Here is a 27,277-nt window from a genome sequence, read left to right on the forward strand (position 1 = left end):
AGAAGCCCTATTCCCTGTGCCACCTGAAGAACAATGGCCAGTCGAAACCGGTTTGGCTCAGTGGATAGAGCGTCGGTCTGCGGACTGAAGGGTCCCGGGTTCGATTCTGGTCAAGGGCATGTACATTGGTTGCGGGCACATCCCCGGTGCAGGGTGTGCAGGAGGCAGCTGATTGATGTTTCTCTCTCATCGATGTTTCTAGCTCTCTATCCCTCTCCCTTCCTCTCTGTAAAAAATCAATAAAAAATATTTTTTAAAAAATACTTTATAAAAAAATATATATATTTTTTAAAAAAGGCTAAATCTTATAAATGTTTAAAAAAAAAATAAAATAAAGAAGAACAATGGCCACCTTCTGCCCTACTCCTCGCCCTCTCCTCACTGACCTGCAAGCGGTGGGATCTCAACTTTCCCCCACCTGACACCACCGTCAAGAAAAGCCTCACTCAGTTCCAAGGCGCTTCCAAAGGATTTATTGGTCATATTTACATCTATTGCGAATAGTGAGGAGGCAGCAGGGGCCCAGTCCCAGACCTCATCTCTGCTCCACAACGGGAGGACCCGGGGACCCCAGGATCTTCTTGTTCCCTGGGAGAGACCTAGATGCACAGATGAAATTCTTCTTGGCCCTTCTTTCAGGGTCTTGGACCCCCATCTCACCCCCTCGCAGGGGTTCTGAGCTCAGAGGCTGCCTCCTCAGTTCAAGGCACAAACACTGTCTGTGGTTAGGGGTAAGCAGGCAAGGCTTGGGGCCACTCCTGGCAGGCACCAGCTGGCCCAGTCCATCTTCTTTGCCCTGGTCCTGACCTCTATCTTGTCCTACGGGTCCCACGCTGGGCAGGGCCTGGCTGCGTGGATACTTAAACCCCAGCCCAAGGCCCTTCATTCCTGGACCAGAGAGGCTGGAGCCCAAGTACCATGGGGTGCTGGACTGGGGCAGCTTCTCTGTGCTTGGGGGACAGGGGCTGAGAGCCCAGCAGGAAGTGGGGGGCCTTGGCTGGAAAGTAGGTGGGCAGGGCTGGTCTCACTTCCTCTTCCTGAGCACCCCTGTCCCCATGTGGATGCAGAGGGCAGAGCTGGGGTGAAGAGGGGCAGCGATGCTTCCCCAGCTCCTTCTCTTGCTTCCTGCTGGCCAGGAGCAGTCTCCCCAAGTCATGACTGAGACCCCTGACAACCCTGGTGGCTCTGGGGGTTCAGGAGCCCAGACTCCCACTCTGCCCTAGCTGGCAGGCCACAGGGCTACACTGGGCACGGGGCCAGAGGCTTGCATGGAGGGGGAAACAAGGGTGAGGGGGTGGGCTCCCGGAGGATATCTGCCTACCCAGGCCTGGCCAGCTCCCACATCAGCCTATGCCAGGAGGCGGATGACCCCATTGTCCGAGCCCAGCAGGAGGTGGCGCTTGGTGGGCAGCAAGGCCAGGCTGGTGAGTGTGCCACGGAAGTTCTCTGAGCTGAGCTTGGTGGTGGCCTGGGAGGGCGGCTCAAGCAGGGAGCAGACACCAATCTTGTTGGCCACGGTGCCGGTGATCACCTCGCTGCCGTACAGGTCGAAGGTGTGGATAGGGTCAGATGCTGACTTGTAGTGGTGGGTGGGCTTCTGCTCCAGCTCCTTCCAGACGGTCAAGGAATGGTCGGAGGAGGAGCTGACCAGGACGCTGCCCTCCACGGCCTGCTCAGGGAGAGGAGAGCCTCAGCAGGGCCTGGGTCTTCCCACTTCCTCCCACCATCTCTCCCAGGAAGACAGGATGTTCTGAGCGGCTGACAGCCTGCCATCTTCCCACATTATGTTCATGTTAATTAATATGAATACATTACAGCATCGTTAGCCTAGTCACCACTATAGTTTGAGCACTTACTATGCTTAGGCATTGTGTTAGGCATGCCGCATTACCACATTTAATCTCGGTAACAACTCTGTGCGGTAAATGCTGTCATTGCTCCCATTTTACAGAGAAAAACGGAGGCTCAGGAAAGTTAACTCATCATACCAAGGTCACAGAGCCAGGATTAACACCAGGCTGACCCCAGAGCCCTCCTGGAAAGTCAGGATTAGAAAGTCAGAATTTAGAGGCATCTGCTGCCTAGGGTCCCCTGGGGCGGGGGGTAGGAGGGTCTGAAGGGAGCCCGGGCAGCTGGTCCCCAGCAGTGTCAGTGCATGTGCCCTGGCCTGGCCTCCACTTAGGATGGGGAGGGAATCCCAGCTGCCAGGAAAAATCCTCCCACTATAGCCCTGTGCCTCCCCGCCTCCCCGCCCCCACACACACACAACGTGCCTCCCTGAGGTTCGTGATCGAGAATGGGATGGGGGCAGGATCCCCATGCCCAGTCTGCCCCTGCCCCCACCAGAGCAGCCCAGCGGGGGCATGGACTCTGCTCAGTGGTCTGGGGGCAGTAAACAGCCTCCCAGCTGAGCTTTATTTAACCTGAATTGGGTCACGGACAGGACCCGACCCCTGATCCTCCAAGCAAGACAAATATGGACAAGGGTTACTCATTAGAACATCTCCAGGGAGCAGCAGGGTCAGCTCGGCCTGCAGTGCCCGCCCCCGTGGCCTGCCTCCTGCCAAGGCCCCGCAGGGAAGCTGGCTCCTGATGCTCCCTTACACCTGGCCTTGGGCAGGTATCAGGAAGATCAGCTTGAGCCTGTCCTGGGTGGGCCCTACACAGAGGTGGGGACCCGGGGCAGTGAGGTGGGGAAGGGGCCCTGGTCTGTCACCTTGATCTGCAGGATGTCCCCTTCGTGGGCAGGCCAGCCACGCAGAACCAGGCCTGTGCGGGTGTCCAGGAGCACCATAAAGCCCGAGGAGAAGCCGGCCACGACGCTGCGGCCACTGGGACTCACAGCCAGGGAGCGGACCAGCCCAGGGTTCAGCCCGCCGCCCAGGCGGAACTCATGCTGCAGGCAGAGGAAGACAAGCTGAGGTGCCACTGCCGGCTCTGCCTGCTCCAAGCCACTCTCCCGGAGGTCCTGCTCAGCCCTAAGCCCACACAACTGGGAAGCCTGAGCCTCTGTCCCCCCATTCAAGGAGAGAGCTCCCCCTTCAGAGTCCCACCCCCCAGGGTTTGCTGCTGTAGGTGATCTGTCTCCAAAGAGAAACTACGCCCTGGCCTTCTCCCTTGGGGATCTCTCCCTGCCGCCAGAAGTCACCCAGGCCCGGGCTCAGGCAACTGGACATCCCTGACCTGCAGGCCAGGCTTCCTGCAGTCCACAAAGCGCAGGGTCGAGTCAGAGCTGGCCATGGTGACGCTGCTGTGGGGAGCAGGCATGACAGCCACAGCGGTCAGTGGGACCCGGCTGTCCGACGGCTCCACCATGCGAAGGGTCTTCCCTGGAAAGGAAGCGTGCAGTGGATCTGGGGTTCCAGCAGCTGATGGAAGAGCCTATCTTCCCGACCAACCCCATGCCTGCCTCCCATATCCCCAGGGATCCCAGAAAATACTAGATGCTTCCTGACCTTCCCGCCTTCCTGCTTTCATGGCCAGCCCAGACTCCCATCCCCAAGGCAATGATGAATGCTACCTCCCTCTGTCGACCTCAGTGCTACTCCGACCCCCCTTTTAACTTTATTTCTCCCTCCACTGATGCCAAAATATAATCGAGCCACCATTTACCAAACATATACTAATGCTACATTTTAAGCCAAACCCCTATGTTAAGCTAAACCATTTGTTCTGATTCCCATTTCACAGATGGAAAAACGGATGCTCCCAGCAGTAAAGACCACTCAGCAAGTAAGTGGCCAGGGCCGATTCAAACTGCGATCTAACGGATTCTAAGTCCTAACTGCTCCTCTGTGTGGCTTCATGGGGTCACCCAAAACACACACCACCACACTCCAACCACTCCACCCTTGGGCCCCATTCCAGAGGCCTCCCAGAGGACAGAGTGACGGCCAACAGAACAGACCTCACCTGGGCCCGCTCACCTGTGAAGGGGTCGAAGATGTGCACAGCCCCATCACAGCTCACCACATACTGCGGGGCCTCCAGCTGGCCCACGAAGAAGACGCTCTTGCGGTGCTGGGCATAGACGAGGCGTGGGGCTGTCTCGCTGGTGCCGTCCCCGTAGTTGTAGAGTGGCCAGAGGCGCACGGTGCGGTCCTTGCTGCCACTCAGGAAGAAGTCCTCACTGCTCAGGGGGGCCACGCACTTGACAGCCCCCGAGTGGCCCGGGAAGCTCTGCAGGCGGATCTGGTGGAAGTGAAAGTGGGCATCCTGCTGGCTCACGCCAATCTCGTACTGCCAGTATGCCAGCCAGTTCCCGCTCAGCCCGTGGGCACTCCGCGGCAGCTCCCGCTTCAGTGCATTGTCTTCGCTTTCGCTGCCGAGGCCCCCACTGCCCATCCCGGAGATAAAGCCCAGCGGGCCGGAGCTCTCCGGCTGCGAGTCGTCAGGGATCTGGATGCGGTTCCCGACTAGGACACTCCCAAAGGTCCCCGAGTGGCCGTCATCCTGGGAGCGGCCCCCACCTTGGGGGTCTGACTCAAGGCCGGCGTTGGGCACAGTGGGCTCCACACTGGCAGGGCTGCGGCTGCTCGGGCTGATGCTCTCCAAATACAGCCCCGCCAGCTCCCCCACCAGCTCATGGTTAGGAATGATTTTCTGGATGATGTCACCTGGATGGAAGTAGAAGTGGTCCTAAGGTTAGAGAACAGGTGGCTGCCACCACCCAGCCGAGGGCTTGGGAACCAGAGAGGACAGGGCAGGTACTGGCTGAGCAACTCTAAGCAAGTGAACCTTCATTTCTGAGCCTCAATTTGCTCCCCAGGAAAATGGGGACTCATTCGTTCACTACGTACACGCGAGCATCTTCTCTACGTGCTGGGCACAGAAATAGAACAAACAGGACAGGTCATGCTCTCCCGCCCAGAGCTTAGATTTTAGTGGAGGGATGACAACGTATCTGACCGCAGGGCTGTTCATCCTATTCAGGGAGACGACACCTGTTGGCACTCAGGAGTGTCCGGCCTGTACCGGGCGGGAACCTAAGTAAACGGTGGGCTGCTCATTCCTCTCAGGCAGCTCCCAGAGACATCAGGGCGTCACCCGGATTCCCCCACCTTCCCCGGGGAGACGCTAGGCCACTCCTGTGCCTCCTTGCTGGCTAACGCTCAGTCCCTGTTATCATGTCACATTGAGACTTGAAGTCTGAGGCCAAATTCTTTTGCTCTGGCCCAGAAAACTGTGCTTAACACCCACTACTGACTCTGAGGGCAAGGGAGCATGGGGGCCTCCCAGGGAAAAAGACAGCCACAGAGGCTGTGTGAGGAAAGGGGAGGGGCAGTACCCAACAGGCAGGAGAAAGGCACGTAGATGGTGTACGCCATCTCCAAGGTGAACACCTTCTGCAGCTCATCCAGCAGGGCGGGGTCCACCAGCCGCTGCTGCCCGTCAGAGAAGGCCACCTCTGGCAGCTGGCCCTCACTGTGGCCCACGGGATCCAGATCCTGGGGGAAGGAAGCCCAGGGAGTCAGCCGAGTCCACGGCCCCTGCCCAGCTCACCCCAGCCAGGTAGGTCTGCCCACCTGGTGCCGCAGCTCATGCAGCTGAGAGAAGACTTGAAAGAAGGTGGCCACGGGCTCGCTCAGGTGCTGCTGGACCATCTCCTGTCCGATGCGAAGGCAGATGAGGGCGATGAGGCTGATGGTTTTCAGACACAGGACAGTCCGGGCCTGGGCTCCACTTGGGAACCTGGAAAGAGCTTTATTAAGCTCCAGCTCCCCACACGGTGGGACTTGCCCAGAATCTATCAAAAGCTGGAAGTGAAAGGTGCTACGAGACCAACCGGTCCAAGCCAGAAGAGGAAACTGAGGCATAGAAAGGTGTGGCTTGCTCAGGGTCACACAGCTGGGATCAGAACCAGTGACTCTCTCCCAAGCTTCCCAGTCCCCACCCCCTTGGCCCCTCAGCTGGGCTGCTCCTCCCACAGGATGGGGCAGGGGCCTACCCTGTGACGAGGGAAGTAAGGAAGCTGAGCACGGGCAGCAAGACCTCGTGGCTGATACGGGGCAGGATGTCCATGAGGGTGGTGTCTGAGAGGTACACAATGATCTTCTGGGTCAGAGTCACCGCTGCCAGCAGCCCAGCCTCCTTACGGCTGTTCAGTCGACTGGGGCTTGAGGAGCTACCTGGGGCCACCTAGGGACACAGAGTCGATGAGGGCCAGGCTGCCCCACAGATCCCCGGAGACCCCCCAAAGATCCCAGGTCAGCCCTCGGGCTCCTCAGCCCCTCAGCCCCCAGCCTGCCGAATCGGACACCGACCAGGTAGCTGATGTAGGGCAGGTACTGGTAGGTGAGGACGGGCTCCCCATACAGATGGGCGATGTGGAGGAGGCAGCTGAGCACAGGCCCCGACACTATATCGCCCAAGACCGGTCTCTTCTGGTAGATGTTGCCGGCACCCAGCGGGGGGCTCTCGCCACTGCTCACCGCGAACTGCTGCCGAGTGGACCCTGCCAAGGAAAGGCCAGAGGCTTGAGTGCTGGCAGAGGGCAGGAGGGCAGTCGGCCTTCCAGGGTCTGTGGTAGCCGCTCCCACTCACTCTAGCCTGGGGTCTGCCCCATGCCCTAAGGAAGGAAGCTTACAGAATGGGACCCGGGACCCAGGAGGTGGTCTGCAGTGGGAGTGGGGAGGATCGCCTAGAGGGGGCTGGAGATGGACAGAGGGCCTGGGGGACGTTTCATCTCCAGCACTGACCACAGGTCTTACCAACGTAACACGATGTCAGCAGGCGGAGCAGGTTGCGGGCCACGTGGCGGGAGGCCACCGTGGGGCCAAGCTTGGCGGACAGCCAGCGGACCATCTTGCAGGCAGTATCTGCAGGGAGGAGCAGACCCTGAGCTCGCCAGATAATGGTGGCTCACCACTCCACCCCATGGCACCCACCTAGCCATCTCTGGCTACAAATCTGCCAAGAAGCCCGGCCTGGGCCTGGTCGCCCCACACCACCACTGCAGTGCAGAGGTGGCCGACGGGACTCTGGCCTGAGGGCTGCTCCAGGTTATCCTTTCGGTGACTCTTCTCCAGTTCATTAGTGACACCCTGGCTACCTCCCTGTCTGATCTCTGCTCCCTCCTCTGCCCTCCACTCCCTCAGTTGAGTCACACTGGCCTTTCACTGATTTTTAATAGAACCGTGACAGCCTCTGAGCTCTCCACATGCTATTCCCTCTGCATGGAATGCTCTTCCCACGGCAGACCCTGATACTTTTCCCTAGCTACTTCCTACTCATTGAACCCCAACTGGCCCTACTTTCAGAAAGTCTTCTCTGACCCCTGAAAACTAGATCTAAGCCCCATTTATATTCCCTCGTAGCACCCAGCTGTATTCTTTATAGCGCTACCCTAACTTGGGCTTAAGACTGTCTTTAACGTGGCATCTCCTCTCTGGGTGTGAGCTCCAGGAGGACAGGCCCACATCTATGCTGTGTGTAGACCTGCTCCATCCACTGCTTGGCACAGAATACATGCTCTACAAATGTTCAGTGCAAACCAGGGAACTGACCTACACACTCAGGCCCCAGTACTCACCAAGAAGGATCTTCTGTTCTTGGCCCTCCGACCGCTCAGTCAGCGGCTCCTCTTCTTCCTCCCCATCTGCCCCACCACCAGCAGCCACATCCGTGTCCATGGACAGCACGGTGTTGGAGAGAGTGAGCTCAGATGCCCCAGTGACTTCATCTTGCTCCACCTCTTCCTCCCCCTCCTCCAACACCACACAGCCTTCCTCTTCCTCCTCCTCCTCCTCGGAGCCTTCACTTTGCTTTAAGTCCTGACTGCTGTCACCTGACCTGAGGCTGCTCTTGTCCACAGGGGCTCCCCCTTCATCTGCAGCCGGCTCCTCGCCCAGGGAGGTCTCACTGGTGCTGCTCTTGTCACTCAGCTGGCCCAGGCTCACAGCCTCAGCCTCCTGGGACTGTGGGGACTCAGACACATACAGCCCCGCTTGGAAGTCCTCTGTCTCAGAGAGGTCCGCCTGGTCGTGGAAGCTGACGCCAGACGTATAATCTGGGAGCCCCAGACCTGACGAAGCAGCAGGCTCCCCGTCCATCGGAATCTCCTCCCCAAAGGCACAGGAGCTGGGCCTGGCCCCTGGGAGCCCGCTTTCCTCATCCTCGGCAGCCCCCGCCAGGCCCTTGCTCTCTTCCTGGGAGGCCTCCACACCGGCCAGCACCTGCAGGACATGGGGCAGTAGGTGGACAAGAAAGGCCTGCAGGCCCAGCCGCACGATCAGCTGGGCCACGAAGCAGTCCGTGTATAGGTAGAAGCGGCCGTGGAGCCGGCAGGGGCTCTCGTAGGCACCAATGAGAGGCTTCAGTAGGTACTTATTAGCATTTTTGGGGCCCAGTGCCTTGGCAACAGGTTCAAATAGGTACCAGGCCGTATACACAGCCGTGTGCTCCTCGGACATGAGTGACAGCACGAAGGGCAGCAGGATCTCCAGGCCCTCAGGGGTGATGTCACTCAGCACTGCACCCAGTTGCTGCCACAGAGCAAAGACCAGTTCCCGCCCCTGAGCCTCGTCCTCCACGCGCCTCTCCTGGTACAGAAGGATGAACTTGTGCAATGCAGGGAAGTATGGAGGGAAGGGAACCACAGAGCTGAAGGGGCTGAGGAGCTGGGCCGGGGACGGTGGGGGCAATCCCTGGGAGACAGGTCTGTACTCAAACAGTGGGCCCAGCGTGCCATCCCCTGCTATGGCTGGGCCTTCAGGTCCACTCAGTTGCAGGAGCATGTCCAGCATGGGCTGCAGAGACACGGGGATCTCCTTGGGATGGCGTGTGCAGAGCCCCCGAGCAGCCTCAAAGCGTACCCACAAAGGCGCCTCGGGCTGCAGTGATCGGATCCTGGTGGCAAACACCATCTCGGCCAACAGGACACCCAGCGCCTGCATGTCCCGATGGAAGAGGTCCCGCAGCTGCACAGGCGGCTGAACCTGGGGCTGCTCAGGCACCTCCAACTGGCCCCCTAGACCTTTGGTCAGGAAGTTGCCTAGTTTCTCTAGCTCCTCCAGCGCCTGCACGGGATTGAAGCCCTCCGGAAGAAGAATCTTCCCTTCCTCGCCTTCCCCGGGGTCTGTCCCAACAGCTTTGTTCCTGCGGCCGGGTCGAGAGGCTGAGGCCACTGAAAAAGACAGGAGGCCTGGGGGAGCTTGACCAGAGGAAGAGGAGGGAAGCAGCTGGTCACCTGCTTTCCCAGCAAGGGAGATGGAATCGAGAGCTTCCGTGGCCTGCTCCAAGTCGTCTTCCCCTGCCACAGGTCTGTCTCTGGCCCAGCCAGCCTCACAGGGAGTAGCCTCCAAAACCAGCCTGCCCACTCCATTTGCAAGCTGCCCTGGGAAGTCCTCCCGGCCAGTGCTCTCTTGGATGGTCTGGAACAACAGCCTAGGGATGAGGGGCGGCTCAGGGGCAAGGGGAGGAGCCCCAGCCAGGCGCTGGGGGTGTGGCTGATCAAAAAGCTGCACCACACCATAGTTGGTCAGGTGCGTGTGGGCATCCACCAGGTGCAGACACACATTCTTCTCCTTTACAGCGTCCTTGCCCTGGAGTTTGTAGCCAAAGGTGAGGTCGATCCAGTGGTGCAGGTCCCGGGACACCTCACGGCTCTCCAGCAGCAGCCGGTGGGCAGCCACAAACTCCTGGCTGGAGCCACACCAGGCTGGCACATCCAGGTCAGGCATGTCAGGGTGAATGGAGCAGAAGATGGAGGGATCGGTGTAAAACTCGGGGATACACTCGTCCGGTGTCCAGTTCTGCATACGCTCCATGCTGGCAGGGTACTCATTGGGCTCCCATTGAGCCCGTACATGTCCACAAAGCACCGACCGGGGTGTGCGCCGAGCCTTGTACACATAGTATGTGATGTCAGAGAGCACATCTGAGATGTGATGAGGAACGTGGGGTGGCTCCCCGCCACCTGCACCACCCGCTACGAACGCCTGCCTCGTCATCTCATACGTGAAGTCCAGCTGCTTATCCCCCTTGTTGAGGCGGAACTTGGACTTGCGCAGGTCTCGGAAGCGCCCGTGGGATGTGGTGAAGTCCACCACCCAGGGCAACACTGGGTGGTAGTTGGGATCCCCCTGCCGCCGACCTGCCAATCGATTCAGCTGCATGAGGTAGTGGAAGTTGCTGATGCGGCCATGGACCCAGTCTAGCACAAGGCACCGAAGTTCCTTCTGGCAGGAGGGACACCCAGGTCCCCCTCCTCGCTCCTCTCCACAATCAGTGCCTGCCCTGTCCCTTGCTACAGGGGCCTCCTCACTCTCATCCCCCTCCAGTCTCTCATAAGCACTCAGGTCCAGCCGGAGCTCGCTGCAGAGTTTCTCATCCACAGCAATGTCATGCAGAGAGAGGGCCCCACAGGCCAGTCCCTGGCGGTGACAGGCATCCATGGCCCTCAGCACACGGAAGAGAATGAAGAGCACCTTGGCTTGGCTGTTGGTCAGCTTGGCAGGGCTGAAGGTGACCACATCGTGCAGGGTGAACTGCACATACGGGTGCACCACATACAGCATCTCCGGCGACTCCAGCAGGGCCTCAGCTCTCAAAAGACTGGGACAGGCCGGGCTGCCCCGAGGGGGACAGGGGCCATCTCTGGCATATGCCGGGCATTGGGTAGTTTCACCCACTGGCAGGAAGGAGCAACCATAGACCCTCTGCAGAGCTTGTCTTACTGAGTCCAGGGCAGGGACAGTGGAGGGGGCAGGGCTATGACTATAGGGCTGCCCATAGGTATGATATGCATGGCGCCATAGGTTGCGATAATTCTGGGCAGCCACATCCTGCATGAAGCGATTGAGGGTCTCGGAGCTGCAGGAACCCTCCTCAAAGGACAGGCCACCAGCCAGCGGGTAGGACAGCCTCCGCTTCCGTAGCCCATGCACCTCTACTCGCGTCCAGCCTGGGGGCAGCCTCTGCACTGATCTTTGCAGGAGAGTCCTGACTTCCGCTTCGCTCAGGCCCTCTGCCCGGGGGCAGGGCCCCGGGGGCAAACGGCGCTCGCGGAGGCTGGCCAGCCAGCGCGCGGGCACCAGGGCCACCACGTGCTTGCCCCCAGGGGCTGGAGCCAGCTGACGGGCATCGATGTTCAGGTCCCTCTCCACGCTCTGCAGCAGCTCCTCCATGTCAGGGTTTGGGGGCGGGGACCAGCCCTCGGCCCCGGAGGTAAGAGAGACTTCCCGTCCCCAGATCCCCAGGGCCATCCCCTCCCAGCCGCCTGGGGACCACGCGGGGTTGAGGCCACGGCCCTCCTCGCGACAGCTTCCGGGGTGCCAGATGGGCGGAGTAGGGATGGACGAGGGACCGGGGCTGGGGCGGAGGCGGCTGGGGTGGGCCCGGGACCGAGGAGAGGAGGGCGGGGGCGCTCTTACCCCTCCGCAGGGTCCAGCGCTCCGGGCGCGCCAGGGAGGACGCAGAGCGGTGCCAGCACCGGGCTCCTCCGTGACGGGTCAGCTGATGCGGCTCACGTGATCGCCCCGGCTCGGAAACAACCGCACGTGGCTCGAAGGGGCGGGCGGGACCCCGCCTACAACCCGCGCCACCGCCCCGCGGGCCTCGTCCCCCTGCGGCCCAGCGCTCTGCTCAGAGCTGGTGGCGGCTTTGCTTCCTCTGGACCTGAAAGGGGCCCCAATCGGCCCCAACAGTGCAGAGGAGCGGGATGCTGAACTGCCCTCCCTTCGCTGCTTCCTTCTGCACCATCCCGAACACAGATCACAGATCGGAGGGAGGCCTTTTTCCAGAGATACAGCCCTTAGGGGACTGATCGCCCCTCCCGGTTTTACAGATAAGGGACTTCTGACGACTTTTGATATCAAGTCCCTTCATCGCCTCCATACTGGCTTCCAAAAGAAGGAACTTTTAATTTTCCAAAACATGTGATCAGTAACATTCCATTTGGCCTCACAGAACCTAGGGAGGATGGCGGTTATTACTGTTTATATTTTACAGGTTTTAACCAAGAGCCGTCACAGAGGTTTGTCCAAGTGGCAGAATGGAGACTCAGAAGCTGGTGCACAGACTTTCTGCCCTGGAGTCCTCCAAACTGGCAGCCCTCTTCCAGCCCCCCTCCACCCACTTTTTTTTTTTTTTTTAATTCCGGGCGACCTTCGGGAGAGAAGTGGCCCAGGCTCAGAGGCCTGGAGTTCTTGGGAGGAACTGTTCCCTAAGACTTCCTGTTTGAGATCAGCTTCTGCCCTGCCAAGGAGCTTGCTTGCTGGGGCAGAGCCTTGCAGATACCACAGTGGGGGGAGGTGCAGCACAGGATAGTAAGTGAAAACCAGATTACTGGCACCACTACTACATGACTCCTCCAGGGGGTCTTGGTTCTGACTCGTTTGCAGGACAGAAAGGCCATTGTCTGCAGTGAAACCACTGGCTGTGTTTTGAGCCTCACCCCTAGAAGGTGACTGTAGTAGTTGGTGTAGAGGTGTAGGGGGTTCCTTAAGGTCACTTAAGAAAAACTGAAGTCCAAATTAGAGAGGAGACAGGAATGGCTCTGCTATAATCTGATTCCATCTCTCTCTCTCTTTTTTTTTAATCCTCACCCGAGGATACGTTTTAATTGAGAGAAATAAACATGGATATGAGAGGGAAACATTAATTGGCTGCCTCCCTACCAGAGATTGAACCCAAAAACTAGGTATGTGCCTTGACCTGCAATCAAACCCAAAACCTTTTTGGTGTGCAGGTCAACACTACAACCAGCTGAGCCAGGGCTGCTGTGTCTTCTTTCTTGAAGGGGCAGCTGGAACCCTTGAAGTGTTTGGTCTTAGGACCTTGGTCATAACTTAAAACCACTGATTAGGATCCAGGCACCATGCTAAACACTTCACATACCTTGTTTTGTTTAATCCTCATTAGGATTAGGAAAATGACTACCTTAGGTAACTTGCCCAGGGTCACATAGCGAAGAAGTGGTAGAGCCAGGATTCAAATCCAGGCCTATCTAAAACCAATGTACTCCTTGGCCATTGCACTATTGTTTTTTCCAGCTGGGAAATTAGGTGTTCCTGTCAATCTCTCATCCCCAACTTTGGTCTGTGAACTTGAGACTAGAGGATGGGTTTTGATGGTCAGGAGGTAGTACTTGCTTCTTAGTACCAATAAACTTAAGTCCATCTGGTCTTTACTCTGGTCTCAGTTTACCTAGACTGAACAGGCACTACTTTTTCTTTCTGCAAGTCTGTGTGTGCCCTGCCCTCTAGTGGTTTTGGCTTGCAATGCAACAATGCCCTTGGGTGTAACTAACCTTACCTACGAATTCCTTTTTATTTTTTATCATTCCATAAGATTTTCCTTTAAATTTTCACTTAAGTTATGTCTTTTCAATGCCAGAATATAGAAAGGAATATTTAAGACATTTAGGGGTAGCTTAGATTCTAAAATGAATCTTACTGTTCTAGTAATAGCCTAAATCTGCAAAACAGTGAGAGCAAAGAAGAGAATTAATGAACTGGTTAGGATTAATGAATCATTCAGGGCCAGATCAACCTTGGCTGCCAATGAACAAGTATTTCCAAGAGAGGAAATCCAATCAGAATTCTTCCTTTCTCTTTAACAAGAAAGTCCTTGCAATGGTGAGCACTGGGTGCACTAAGATTTCTGGGGCATTGACACCTTCCCCAATCTGAGCCCTAAAACAGTGGTTTTCAAACTTTATTATGTACTTCTGATTCAGTAGCCTGGGATGAAATCCAGGAATCTGAATTTTTGTTTTTATTTTTTGTTAATCCTCATCTAAGGATATTTTTTCCATTGCTTTTCAGAGAGAGTGGAAGGGAAGGAGTGAGGGAGAAACATCCACATGAGAGACACATCTACTGGTTTCTCCCACATGTGCTCTGACCGGGGCACAACCTGCAACCCAGGTATGTGCCCTTGATCAGCAATCAAACTCGAGACCCTTTGTTGTGCGGACTCTAACCACTGAGAAACACTGGCCAGGGCTGGAATCTGAATTTTAAAAAAATATTTTTTTATTGATTTCAGAGAGGAAGGGAGAGGGAGAAAGAAATAGAAACATCCATGATGAGAGAGAACCATTGATTGGCTGTCTCCTGCACGTCCCCTACTGGGGATCAAGCCCAAAACCCTGGCATATGCTTAACCGACTAGGGCAGGAATCTGAATTTTTAACAGCACCCCAGGTAATTCTGATGCAGGCAATCTGCAGGCCACATCTTGAGATATAATGCTTTGTAGCAGATCTATTCCCAAATTGTCCTTGAATCCCAACCCAAGCACCTTTGGACTTTGGAGAATCTAGGACCAAATTAGCCAGCCCCCTTTGCCAACCTCAATATTGAGTGTCCTGGAGGTCATGGCTTGGATAGTCAGGAAGGCAAGCTGCAGCTGCCCCGGCAGTCAGCCCATGCCCGGTGAGGTTAGCCTTTGCTGATCCGGCAGGGAGAAAAGTGAAGGAAGCTAATGTTTAACGCACCAACTGTGGGCCAGTGAGCCTGGTACTGTGCTAGGTATTTCCTTCTTTAATCCCTACGATATGAATTTATTATTCATTCAATTTTGTAGATGAGGACATTGAGGCTCAGATATGTTAAGTATATTCATCAAGCTCAGGGCTGGTAAGAGCTAGAATTTGAATCCAAGTTTGTCTAAATCAGTGGTTCTCAACTGGGGGCAATTCGGAATCCCAGGGACTACTTGGTAATGTCTAAAGAGACTGTTGGTTGTCATGGGGAAGGGTCAAGTTGTGTTGCTAATGGCATCTAGTGGGGCAGGGATGCTGGCCCCCACAGTACAGCCCCACAGCAAGAAATTATTCAATTCAAAATGTCAATAGTGCTGAGATTGAGAAACCCTGGACTGAAAGCCTGTGCTTTTGCCCTAGGGTGGGAGGGTGAGGGGATGGAGACTTAGCAGAACAAAAGAGAGACTAGCCTACCACAGGGCCTTTGGGTGGAAAGGGGATTCGACTTCTATGCTAAGGATAATGGGAATGGGTCAGCTGGTGAGATTTCTCTTCCTTCCAAGCTTGGCCAAGGCCCTGATCAGTTTCTCCCAACCTTGCCAAGTCATTCCTGGGACTTCACACTAAGCTTGTCCTGGAGTGACCCTGATTCCCAGCTCAGAGCTGGGGCAAAATATTTACTTAGGTCTTCCTGCGGGGCTTCCCAGCCAAAGCCGCTGGTTCCTGGGGCCAGTACTGTTCCACCTGCAGCCCTGGGAAGCGCCACATTAGCTCCCTTGCTGTAGAGGGTAAGAGGGTAAAAACTGAAGCAGCCAAGGTGGCATCTAAAAACAGAAGTGGAGTTAGAAGCAAGGCCAGGGCGATTCACTTAGCAGGTCCCTGTCTGGGGAGGAATAGGGCAACTTGAGCAGGGAGCAAAGGGCAGCTGGCCGGCCCAGGGAGCAGGGTTCTGACACCCACGGGGCTTGCTTTCCACAACCGTTCTACTCCTCTAGGCTTAGTCCGAAGCTTCACTGGACTTTCCCCAGTACCCATTCCTGGACCCCCCCCTCCCCCTCCACACCCATCCAGCCTCCATTCTGGGCCTCCCCAATACTGGCCTCCCTTACTAGACCAGGGAGGGTGGGTCTGAGCTGACTGTGCCGACAGGAAATACCTCTGGTTCCAAGCTCAGAGCCTCTGAAGAACTAACCAGCAGGGGGGAAGGGAGAAAGGAGGGAGGCAGATGGTGACAGTGAGAAAGAGGGAAGAGGGAAGAACATACAAGCAGGTACCCCATATTTGGGGTTCTATCTCCTTCATTCCCTCCCCACCCGTGGTGGGGGAGGAGAGAATAATCAGAGGGAGTAGGGAAGGCCAGGAGGAGGATGTGGTAACAGCTGATTTGTCCCCTGAGGTCACACTTTCCAACAGTCAGCTGTTACTGGGGTGGAAGGCAGAAAGTTTCCTTAAAGGCACAATGTTCTGAACACAAGTTCAGAATTGTGGTGCTCCTAGAAACCATAGCAATCACGTGGCAGAGACCGTATTTAATACAGAAGGAACTATCTCACACTCCAGCCAAATCCTTTCAGCTCAGTTAACCTCACCCCCAATTTGGAGCCCAAGGAAAAGTCATGGATCCTCGTCTACACGTTTGGGTTCAGTTGGGAAGGGGGAAGGGCGGGGGAGTGATGCTATGGGGTGGGTCCCAGACTCGCCCCTTTTAATAAGCAGTTCAGCAGCTTTTGCCAAGTCACTGGGTTCCTTTCAGTTTTTGCCCATCCCCCGCCCCTCTAAACCCTGATTGGCTCCCGAGGGAAGGAACAGCCTCCTCATTGGTCTCTACCTGAAATCGCTTCCCTAAGTAGGTCTGAGTCAGTGCAAAGCTTCTGAAGGGCGGTACTGAATGGGGGTATTAAGGCAGAGGATGGGGTTGCCGGCCAGTTGTACTTTGACACGGCCATCCCCTAGTTTCTGACCAGAAGTCTTCCATCTACCCTCAGGTGAAGACTGTACTATGAATCTTTTTTATTTGGGGGGTGGGGAGGGACGGGGAAGGGATGGGGTAAGCAAACCATTTTATTAAGGGCCTTTGGGGGAGGGTCGAGGGCTGGGAGGATCATGAGAGCGATGTCCTCGGCCCGGCTGGGACTTCCCCAGCTTCACAGCCGCGAAAAAGTATGAATCTTTTGTTAGGAAGCGGCTCTATCCCTGCGACTGGGACCAGACATCTCCAAGGAAAGTCTCCTGATCAGGAAGCCTTCCCCACACCCGCACCCCCAGGAGGGGTGGACTAGATCTCTCCAGTGAAAGCTGGGGCTTGGAGAGGTGGGCAGTCTTCCCTACCCCAAAAGCCCTCAGGAGTTCCCATCCGTGGAAGAGTCTGCTGCCCTGGGGACTGATTTCCACCTTCAGTTCTGCCCACTCCTGCTGCTTCGCCTGCTCCACTTTTCCTTAGAGAGCCGCCTGCAGAGGTCAGCGAATCCATTTTGGGGGTTGTCTAAAAGAAGCACTCACGGCTCCAAAAAAGGAGGGGCTGTAGCCCTTTAAGGATTTCGCCGGGGATGGATTCAGAGATGATTTAAAAATGCCAACTCACAGAGCGCTCTGAATTCTGGGAATGGGGTGTCAGCTTGAGAACTACACTGACCAGAATGCACAGCAAACACACACGCCTTTACTTCCTGCTGCTCTTTCGGACCCCGGTTTGACGTAGGGCTCTTCAAAGCAAGTAGCCTAGCGGAGGGCCGAGCCACACCTTTTCACCGATTGGCCAGCTCTTGAGTTGGTGGGTGTGGCTTAGTGCAACTCTACTTAGGCAAAGGGGTGGCCTCCTTGACAATCAGAGCTAAGACAGCCCGAGAGGCGGGATCAGGGCGAAGGGCTGGCGCCCCCGAGTGGGTGTGGTCACGCTGCACACCAGTAGGCGGTGATTGGCCCTGGGCGGTGCAATCGCAACTCGTGCGTCACTACGCCGCCAGCTGATCGGAGACTGGAGCCGGTGTGTGCTGGGCGCTGGGAAGAGAGCGCCGCCGGCCGTGGGGCACGGACGCACTGATTTGCTCCCCAACCTTGAGCACCCCCCACACACCCAGCACCAGGTGGGTGTGAGCTGGGGTCCTGGCCGCACTGGAGGGAACCGTGCTAACGGGGTAATGGGGGCAAGTACGGTTCTGGCGGCCACACCCTGCCCTTCCGGGGGAGGGGAGAGGGGGCGGCGGAGGCAGGGGCGCTCCGGGGGAGAGGGTCCTGGACTGGCTGGAGTAGTGTGTCTGGAGGTTTTTTAAAAAGGGGCCGAGACAGGAGTCGTGGCGGAAGGTCTTGCGGAGTAGCTGGGAGTAAGGTGAGGGGCGGGAGGGCGGTGAGGGGCGGGAGGGCTGGGGGCGGCTAACCTCGCGCCCTCTGGTCCGAGGATACGGGACCGACCACTCAGCCTGGAGAGGATTTGGACCGGGCGGGAGGCGGTGGAAGTGCTTTGCTCCTACCCGCACTCACTGAGTCGGGGCCAGCTAAGTACCCTGGCAGGGAAGGGGTCTCTGGGCGGGCCGGCCCCTCCTCTCATTCCCTCCAGGGGATGTTATGTAAGGGGGGAGGGGAGAGGAGTAGGGGGCGGCGGTGCCGGGGCCTTATGCAACCCAAAGGTTTAGGGTTTCATCGCGGTTGGTGGGGGGAGCGGGCACGAGGAAGGCCTGGAAACTCTACCCCCCCCCCCCCGCCCCAGCCTCACTAGCCGTCTTGGGCCGAGAGAAGGTCACCTCTGCACCTCCCCCAAGCCTGTCCGGTTGTGGGGGCCCTAGCCCAGGCCTGGCCCCGACCGCCTGGGAAACCGGCTGGCTGGGTGGGGCGCCTGGGTTAGTCATCACTGGGCTCCCTCTCTCCCCACCTCTCGGCCAACTCTTGGCCCCTCCCCGTGGCCTCGGGCTAGGCTATCGCCCCCACCTCCCTTGGCCCTAGTTCCAGCCTCCAACTCTTTTGGCCTGTCATCCTGGCTGTCAGACTGGGCTGGAAGCTGTCAGGGTGCCAGAAGGTTGATGGAGCAGCTGGTCAGAGGGTCAGTGCCCTGGACCCACCCCGCTCTGCAGCCAAGGGCACCTGCTTGGCACAAACTCTCAGTAGCCGCTAAGTCCTTTGGGCTGACCAGAGCTGGCTCCGACAGAGGGGAATGGGAAGGAGTTGGGGACTGGTCACTTGGGAGAAGGAAGATACCTCAAAATTCATGCTTTCCAAGAGAGTTTTGTAATTTGAAAACCTCCCAACCTTACCCTAGTCTTTTTTGCCCTCTAAAGTATAGAAATCTCAAGGCAAGACCACCTTGGCCACTCCCATTGGCATGGGCATGCCCTTGGGCTGAGTGTCAGCACAGACCCGCCCTCCCCAGCTCACTGCCCCCAGGCCTGCCACGCCCCCAACCCCCTCCCCGGGCCATGCTGCAGGGCCCGGCTTTTCCTGCTGATTCATGCGTTGGAACTGTGGGGGCGGGGCTTGGAACTTGGAACAAAGTTCAGACTTGGAGGGGCCGGCAGACAGCCTGGAATTCATACCAGATGTACCCGGAATGCGCAAGCGGAATGCTTGGCATTTGAGAGTCCAGGGGAGGCTGCCCAACCTCCCTGCCTAATCTCCCTCCCCTCCAGCCTTTGGTCCCTTGTCCTCTCCTCACAGTCCCAGGAGCCTCTGCTGACCTTCCAAACTCTAGACCTCCTCCCTTCCTCACTCTTCCCAGATCCAGGCCCCTAAAACTTTTTCCAGCTGGACTCTCTGGGAAGAAGTCAGTTGGGCTGATCACTGAACTCATTTCTGGACCTGAGATACAATTTCTCACCTAGCACCTTGGAAAAGGGAAGGGTGTGTCCAGGGTCCCAGGTCCTGACTTATCCGAGTGCTGAGTAGGCTGCCCCCCACCCCCACCCCATGTGTGGCTGGGGTAAAGCGGGTGAGAGCGTGGGTTTCTGCAGTTCTGGAAAGAGGAGCAAGGGAAATGTGTTTAGAGCTGCCTCTTGCTTCTCACTGAGCTCCCGCAGGCCCGGGCTAAGAACCCTTCCTTAGAAGGTTGAGTGTCTGCTGGGACTGGACTTGGATGGACAGTGTCCCTGTGACATGGCCCTTGCTCAGGTCTTTCCCATTTTCCTTCCCTTTGCCTTTAGGAGCCGGTACCTCCCACACCCTCACCTGGCTGAGCCGCAGTAGTTCTTCAGTGGCAAGCTTTATGTCCTGACCCAGCTAAAGCTGCCAGTTGAAGAACTGTTGCCCTCTGCCGCTGGCTTCGAGGAGGAGAAGGAGAAGGAGCTGCTTTCGCCCTCATCTGGAAGGTGACAGAACTGGGGCCGGGAAGGTCTGGACGGCAGGAGTGATGATATGTTTCAGGAAAGGGAACCTTGTTCAGTTGGAGAGCCTTCACCCTGATTGGCGCAGCAAGAGAGAACAATTTTAGAGACCCTGACTGAATTAGGGAGTAGATGTCTCTGACTACCCGAAGTTAGTCTTTGTGTGACAGTGGGAGGAAGTGGAGCAAAGAAAACCCTGTCTACCCCTCTACCCAGATGTCTTTCTTGACCCTCCTTCCTTATCCCTCATTCTTTCCACTGGCCTTTCCAGGTGAGGTCCAGAAGGTCATACTGAAACTGCCATCTCAGTAGTCATACCCCTGCTCTTACCTTTCCCTGCATTTCCTTAGACTGGCCCAGACTCTAGATTCAGGGATACTTACCTATATGTGGCACCCTTAGACGTCCGGTCTCAGCTTCTCCACCTACCTATGAGATGGAGAAATCACCCAGTTGAGTGTGCTTGAGGAAATCAGAAGCCCATCTGTGCAGACTCAGCTTGGGGTGGGAATAAAACAGCTTTTCCCTTAAGCTATTGCCCCTCCCCCCTCCCTGACGGTAAACCCCAGAGATAGGGGTTCGGAGGGTTAAAGGGGCTCAGTCTCTACACTGACTTCTCATCGTGCCAGGGTGGCCCCAGGCATCCTCTGCCACCCATAATAGGACTGCGGCCCCTGGTGGCTACCACTGCTCTTCTTCCTCACTTTACTTTCCAGGATGGTGTGTGAAACTCAACTCAGGCCTGTGCAGGCAGAAAATTCTCCCCTCCAGCAACCAGGAGAGCTGAGTTCTGGGACTCAACCCGCTTTGGGGCATCAGGCAGTGTAAACCTGCCATCCCCAGTTCCTGATCCAATCTCACTCTCCAGCTCAGGCTCTGGTGTGGTTCAGCCTTGGCCTAGAATCCCTGCCTGAAGGTGGCTGGCTTCAGGGGCTGCAGGAAGCTGTTTGTTCTATTTTGGGGGAAGAGGAGCTGGGTCCTATTACCCAATTATGAGAAACTCAAAGATTTAGGGGAGAGTAGACCATTGAACCCAGCTCTTCCACAGCTTAAGCCGGATGTGTGTGGGACTGTGGTAGAAGGGGGTGGGTAGACTGAGTCCACTCAACAAAGATCACTCTGTCCCTGGACATTGCTTCCATCCTTTCTTCCCCTCCTCGCTTCACTGGCCACAGTGTTTCCTTCCAGCCCTGGGTGTGTGGCTCTGCCATCCTCACCTATCATGGAGCAGAGATGAGGAGGAGCATCCTGGGAACACAGGCAGGCGGAAGATCAGTGAAGGACAAAGCCTGGAGAGCACAGGACGTGTCTGGGCACCCTGCAGAGGGGGGGCATAAAGGCCAGGAGCACCCCAGGAAGAGGGAGGACACCCAGCCTCCAGGAAGGACAAACTTCCCGGCATCTTCAATCTTTCCACCTCCTTCAGAGATGTGGGACCATATTAAAGTGTCCTGTGGCTTCATCCTCCTACTTCCACCTCTCTCCCACCTTGTAATTTACATATAAGCAGCTTCAAGGAACAAGAGCCAGCTGTGAAAGGACATACACAGGAAATTCATAAAATAAAAGCAAATGGATAAAACCATGAATACAAATGTGTACTTCATTATTAATTAAAGAGAGGCAAATATAGCTATAACCATTTTTCTTTTTCCTTTTTTGTTGTTGAAAGTATTACAGATGTCCTTTTTCCCCCCCATTGACCTCCTTCACCCCATCCCCCAAAGCATTTTTCTCATAGCAAGCTATAACAGAAAAAATAAGACCCAGTTGTTGGCAAAGGAGTACTAAAATAATCATCACATACATTGCATAAAGGGGTACAAATTGGTACAGCCTTCCTGGATTTAAGTTTGGTAATATGTATCAAACATATTACTATGGCCTTTGACCTAGTAATCCTACATTTGGGAATCTAGCCTAAGGAAAAAAAATTAGTTATAAGATGTTCATTCAAAAAAAAAAAAAAAGATGTTCATTCCAGCATTGCAATAGAGAAGCAATTGTCTGGGAATTCATTTCTGCTGCAAAGAAAATTTGCAATATCTATCCAGAAGGTGGAGTACTACACAGCCATTAAAAGTCATGTAAAAGAGCCCTAGCCCGTTTGGCTAAGTGGATTGGGTGTTGGCCTCTGGACTGAAGGGTCCCAGGTTCAATTCCAGTCAAAGGCACATGCCATGAAATCAATAAAAAAAATATTTTTGAGAGTCATGAAGAATATTTGGCTGAAAAGAAAAATGTTCTTTAAATATTAAAAAAGGTTATAGCCCTGGTCAGTGGCTCAATAGTTAGAGCATCAGCTGGTGCACCAATGGGTCTCTGCTTTTATTCCTGGTCAAGGGCACATACCTGGGTTGCAGGAGGCAACCAATCCATATCCCTCTCCTCTCCCTTCCTCTCTTTCACTCTTTAAAAATCAATGGAGAAAAGACTCTCGGGTGAGGATTAACAACAAAAAATTAAAAGGTTATAAAAATAGTGTATATCATGTGGTCTCAATTTTGTTTTTTAAAATATAAGTATATACTTGGATACAATACATGAAACAGAGATTGAGGCTATACTATACTCCAAAGTGATAATATTTGGATGGTGGAATAAAGTAATTGTAATTTTCATGTTGTTGTTTTCTGTAACTTACAAATTTGCTACATTAATTGTGTATGGCTTTCATATAACAAAATTTAAAAGAATCAGTGTAACTTTAAAAAATATATTTTTTTTTGGAGAGGTGGGTGTGGAAGAATGAAGGGCTGTCCCTAGCCCCTTGGGTTTAGTGGGGTTTTGGTGGGAAAAGAGGGTTGTGAGAGTGATGGGGGAGCAGAATCATCAATCAGCTGCCTCCTAATCAGCTTGAGAAATTCATTCTCTGGCAGTAGCTGGAATCGGCCAGTTCCACGTACAGGAAATGGCTCTGAATTTCTGGCTGGCAACCAGCTCAAGGTGTGGAGTAAGATGGAAAACAGTACAAACTCTTCAGGAAATAGGGGTTGGGAGGGAGCTTTTCCTTTACAGGCTGAAAGGTTCTGGAATCCTAACAGTCTTGCTGCGGAAAGCACGACGCGTCTCTGTTTTCTCTCTGATTCTGCCCACACCTTGCGGTGACTCTGACCTCTCCTGGCCTCCTCGGATTGGGAGATACTCTGTCCACCCACCAGGTACCGCCTCGGGGGAGGGGTGCTTTCCAAGACTATAGTGCCGAGTGGTTCCCTTGGCCTCCCCTTCCTCACAAAGAGACTCCTCTGTAGGGCACCCAAAAAAGGTCGAGGGAGGAGGTTCCAGTGGGCCCCGCCCTCTCCCAAATGGAAGCTGCAGGTGTTCTATTTGAGAGGCGCTGTGGAAGGGGCAGGACTCCTGGAACTATGGGGTTGCTGGGATGCGTTGTGGGCCTGGAAACCTCCGGAGGTGGAAGGGGTGCCTGGCTCCAGGGCAGGGAAGTGCCCTCTCCCCCACAGTTGAGACGGGGGAGGGGGTGGGAGCAGTGCGGCGTCGAGGTTTCAGCAAGTGGCAGCCGGTTTGCCCCGGCCCCGCACCCCAGGGCCGTGTGGGCGGGGTGGGAGGCATAACCAGATGGTGAGATTTTAGAGTAGGGGAAAGTTAGTGGGGCGGGGCCCCCGGGAGTGTCAGGTGAGATTAGTGACCTATTTCTGGAGCTCTAAAAAGTTCCGGGCTCGGGGAGTCGGGGAAGACCTCTGTCGACTTCCCAGCAGTCAGTCCCCTGAGCTGCGTTGCACGGCCGATCCCGGGAGCCCCCAACCCGCAGCCTGTGGCTGGGGCCGGACGCGGTCGGTTGCCTTGGCTCCGGGGGCGGTGGCCGCGCGGCTGCTCCAATCACGCTCCAGCCGAGAGGTCGTGGACCAGCCCTGGAAAAGTTACCGCAGATTCCCGAGGCCGGGCGGGCCCGGGAGCCCAGGAACCCGGCCCTGCCGGGGCGCGGGGCGCCGTCTCTGGAGCGGGCGTCGGATGCGTCGGGGGCGAGTGCGCAGGGGCCCCGGGAACCGGTCCGGACCTAGCCCGCGCGCCAGGCCATGGCGCCCTCGGGGCTCCTCGTGACCGGCGCCTCCTTCGCAGCCTTCCGGGGGATGCACTGGGGGCTGCAGCTGCTGCCCGCGCCGGGATCTGCGGCTCAGGACCGTTGGAAGTGGCGGAACATCTGTGTCTCCCTGGCGCACAGCCTGCTCACCGGGTCCGGGGCGCTGCTCGGGTGCGGGGCTTAGAGGTTCGGGAGGTCCCTGGGTGCGGGCGAGGGATGGAAAGCTAACGGTGGGAGACCTGGCGGCACCTTCACAAGGGATGCTAACCCTTGAGCGTCGGAGGCTGGGATGGGTGGACGGACGGGCGTGCCCCGCGGGAGAATCCGGTCTGCACCAAGCTCACGGTGGCTCCCCATCTCCTCTAGGCTGTTGCTGTACCCTCAGATGGCCGCCGACCCCATTCACGGCCACCCGCCCTGGGCCTTGGTGCTGGTGGCTGTATCTGTGGGTGAGTCTGCAGGGCCGGCTGGGCCAGCTGCTGGGCGGGGAACAGGCTTCCGACGGTGATTGCAGGCGCTCTTCTGTCGGCGTTCCTGAGGGGAACGAGAGAACTGGACGAGGTAGGGGCTGGAGAGTTCTCTCCGGGCTGTACCCCAGCTGCCACCCTTCCCCATAGGTTATTTCCTGGCCGATGGAGTTGACATGCTGCAGAACCAGACCTTGGGCCAGGCCTGGGAGCTTCTCTGTCACCATTTGGTGGTGAGACTCAGGGAGAGGCGAGGCAGGAAGGGAGGTGTACCAACTGCAGACCCCAATCTCTCATCCGCTTTATGTCCTACGACTCCCCAGAGAGTCTGACACCCACCCCTCTCTCCCCTGGGCTTGATCCTCCCAACCCTGGGCTGAATTGAGGGGCGGGGATTGACTGCTGGGCACAGCTGGGAGTCTGAGCTCTGCCTCAGGGGCTCGCCTTCCCACAGGTGTCCTGTGGATTGCAGAAACGTTAAACATGGAGCTTTTCTGAGAAGGAGGGAGCCCCCGTATTGGGAGTGGGGATGGGGCATGAAAGACCAGGATGGAAGTTGGGGGGGGGGGTGTTACTATGCAGATGCTGCAGCCCCAGAGAAGGCAGCCTCTGGCCCAGGCTGCTTCCATCCTAGGGAAAGATGGTTTCAAAGCCATTCGGGCTCCTGGCATAGGGTCAGCATAAAGTTGGGTGTTTTCAGGGAAAGAATGCCAGGAAATGCCTGGGAGGACTGGGATATTAGGACATGATGGGTGGTAGGTCGTGGGAGTTCTTCTAACCTTTGGCCCTTGCTCCCCAGGTAGTGAGCTGCCTCGGCACTGCCATTCTGTCCGGCCACTACGTGGGCTTCTCCGTGGTGTCTCTGCTCCTAGAGCTGAACTCCGTCTGCCTGCACCTGAGAAAGTTGCTGCTGCTTTCTCACCAGGCCCCGTCCGTGGCCTTCAGTGTGGCCAGCTGGGCCACCCTGGCCACCCTGGTCCTCTTCCGCCTGGCACCGCTGGGGTGGATGAGTCTGTGGTTGATCCAGCACCACCACCAGGTGCCTCCTGCTCTGGTTGTCCTTGGTGGCACCGGGCTGGCCACTGTGGGAGCCTTGAGCATCTCACAGGGTGTTCGCATTTTGATCAGTGATGTCCTGCGGTCTCGGCCTCATTCATCCAACCCTGGGCACAGGGAAGCGAGGGTCACCAGGACATGTGACGGTGAGCCTGCCACCAAGGATGATTCCCCTCTGGGCCTGAAAGACTAGGGCGAAGCCTCGGGTTCTTCTTCTGCCAGTCTTGCGGGACAAGGAGATGATGGTCTTCAATGCACAGACCCCCCCATTGGGGTGAGGACTGGACTGGATTTTCAGTATCTCAGTTCCTCTTCCAGCAAATTCATACCCCTCCCCCACTCCTAGGATCTGAAAAGAAATGGTTGGGAATCTGGGCTGTTGTTCATTGCATTTCCTCATCAGATAACCATCCTCTCCAGAAAACTAATTCAAGAGGTACAGCCAGTGCTACCAATAAAGGGTGGCAGGACCCATGAAACTGAACGTAACAGCCAAAGGAAACAGAATCCCTTTGCTTTAGCACAGGGGCAGGTGAGGGAGGGTGAAGTCTCACGGGGAGTAGAGACCTGGTAGGGAGTGGGTAAGGCCAGAGGGAAGAGATCTCACCTATGACCAAATTCTGGCAGTGGGAGGAGAACACAACAGGTGCTCTCTGCAGCCAGTAGTTATGTAGACATACCAGCTGCTAAGAGACCAAAGACCCGGGGCATAGAGATTGCTGCTGATATTCCTGGTTCTCAAAACCCCACTGTTGTGTTTGTACTTAGCCTGAGTCCTACTGTGTCCAGCATCTGCCTTTTTGAAATTTATTTTTAGAATATCTTGACCTCAAAGAAAAGACATATTTTTAGAGGAATGAACATGGGGCTAGGTCTCTCTTCTTTTTATTTTATTTTATTTGGTTTTGAACCTTTAATGAGAAAAACATATTTATCAAGCTCAAGAACACTGTGTGGCGTGTCACTGGGTCAAGAGCTGGGAATACACGTGACAATAGGTCTCTCTTCTTAGGACAGAGCTGTAGGAGGGACTCAAACACCCATTCTGGGTGCACAGTGTAAGGTCTTCCTAGGCCCAGGGCTTCATGGAAGAAGGAGGCACAGGCAGAAGAAGCCTAGGAAAGGCTTCCTTTTGGCTGCAGGGCGATGACGTCATTTGCAAGCTCTCCTTTCTCCCCTGCCACTTCAGCTGCATTTTTTCTTTTGTCTTGATTTATTGATTTTTTTTGGATGGAGAGAGAGAGAGAGAGAGAGATCAATTTGTTGTTCCACTTATCTATGCATTCAGTGGTTGCTTCTTGTATGTGCCCTGACCAGGGATCGAACCTAAAACTTTGGCATATCAGGACGACACTTTAACCAACTGGCCAGGGTTCCATGGCTGCATTTTTTTTTTTTTTTCTATTGCATAAGACCCCTCCCTTCTTCAGGCAGAATATCCAGGTTCCAGGTTCCGGGGAGTGTAGAGCAGATTAAGGTTGCTAGTCTACTAAACAATGGACAAGAGATAACCTGTAATCACCCACAGAAAAGATACGTAAGCAAAAGCAAGACACAGGAAGATTTAAAAAAAAAATTCCTGCCAAAAAGCTGAGCTAAAGAAAGACGAAGCGGATGTAGAGAAAGACATACATAGATTGAGGGAAAGACAGGAAGAAAGAGGATTCGCTGCACAGAAGAGACAGAGGCAAAGGGAAATGGAGTGCAGGACAGAGGATCCTTGGCAGAAATATCGAGAAAGACTGTTACAGAAGCTTGAGATAAACCCAAATCGTAGACTTGGTAAAATGCTCCTAAACAAAGAGAAAAATAAAAATAAAGAAAGGCTGACAGGAAGGGACCCCAAGGGTGGAAGGCACAGATAGTCTAGGCAGTGATTTAGTGAGAGTGAGTGACAAGGAGGAACAACCAGGCTCTGGAGAGACGGAGGTAATCTGGCAGGCTGAGAGATGAGCGGAGTGAGAGCAGAGAGAGGGGGAAAGAG

The 27,277-nt window shown here is 55.7% G+C and overlaps 2 protein-coding genes, 1 long non-coding RNA gene and 1 other non-coding gene across 6 annotated transcripts; 3 read left to right on the forward strand and 1 right to left on the reverse strand.

Moving 5' to 3' along the window:
- Positions 1 to 450: 450 nt before the first annotated feature.
- Positions 451 to 11,437, reverse strand: WDR81 (WD repeat domain 81). The gene is made up of 10 exons (XM_008147881.3): positions 7,532 to 11,437; positions 6,711 to 6,818; positions 6,264 to 6,454; positions 5,948 to 6,138; positions 5,526 to 5,691; positions 5,288 to 5,447; positions 3,927 to 4,616; positions 3,184 to 3,329; positions 2,717 to 2,896; positions 451 to 1,669 (listed from the first exon to the last, which is right to left on the reverse strand). Exons 1-10 carry the CDS (start codon positions 11,202 to 11,204, stop codon positions 1,349 to 1,351), a joined length of 5,826 nt encoding a protein of 1,941 aa, XP_008146103.2. The 5' UTR covers positions 11,205 to 11,437; the 3' UTR covers positions 451 to 1,348.
- A 5,830-nt stretch (positions 11,438 to 17,267) lies between these two features.
- Positions 17,268 to 22,254, forward strand: LOC129147447 (uncharacterized). Of its 2 annotated transcripts, none has more exons than XR_008554803.1 (3): positions 17,268 to 17,511; positions 19,555 to 19,719; positions 20,451 to 22,254. It is a non-coding gene; the product is annotated as an uncharacterized LOC129147447 (long non-coding RNA). The 2 variants fall into 2 exon arrangements; XR_008554804.1 differs by having other exon boundaries at positions 20,910 to 21,388.
- On the forward strand, positions 19,584 to 19,667 carry MIR22 (microRNA mir-22). Its single transcript, NR_129189.2, has one exon. It is a non-coding gene; the product is annotated as a microRNA mir-22 (primary transcript).
- Positions 22,255 to 23,132: 878 nt separating the features above from the next.
- On the forward strand, positions 23,133 to 25,668 carry TLCD2 (TLC domain containing 2). 2 transcript variants are annotated; one of them, XM_008147880.3, is made up of 4 exons: positions 23,133 to 23,941; positions 24,137 to 24,219; positions 24,388 to 24,470; positions 25,037 to 25,668. In XM_008147880.3, the coding sequence occupies exons 1-4, from the start codon at positions 23,766 to 23,768 to the stop codon at positions 25,484 to 25,486; spliced, it is 792 nt and encodes a 263-aa protein (XP_008146102.2). In that variant the 5' UTR covers positions 23,133 to 23,765; the 3' UTR covers positions 25,487 to 25,668. The 2 variants fall into 2 exon arrangements, with proteins under 2 accessions (XP_008146102.2, XP_054565368.1); XM_054709393.1 differs by having other exon boundaries at positions 23,133 to 23,923.
- Positions 25,669 to 27,277: the final 1,609 nt, after the last annotated feature.

This window comes from Eptesicus fuscus, chromosome 20 (assembly GCF_027574615.1).
Source record: "Eptesicus fuscus isolate TK198812 chromosome 20, DD_ASM_mEF_20220401, whole genome shotgun sequence".
NCBI classification, from domain to species: Eukaryota; Metazoa; Chordata; class Mammalia; order Chiroptera; family Vespertilionidae; genus Eptesicus; species Eptesicus fuscus.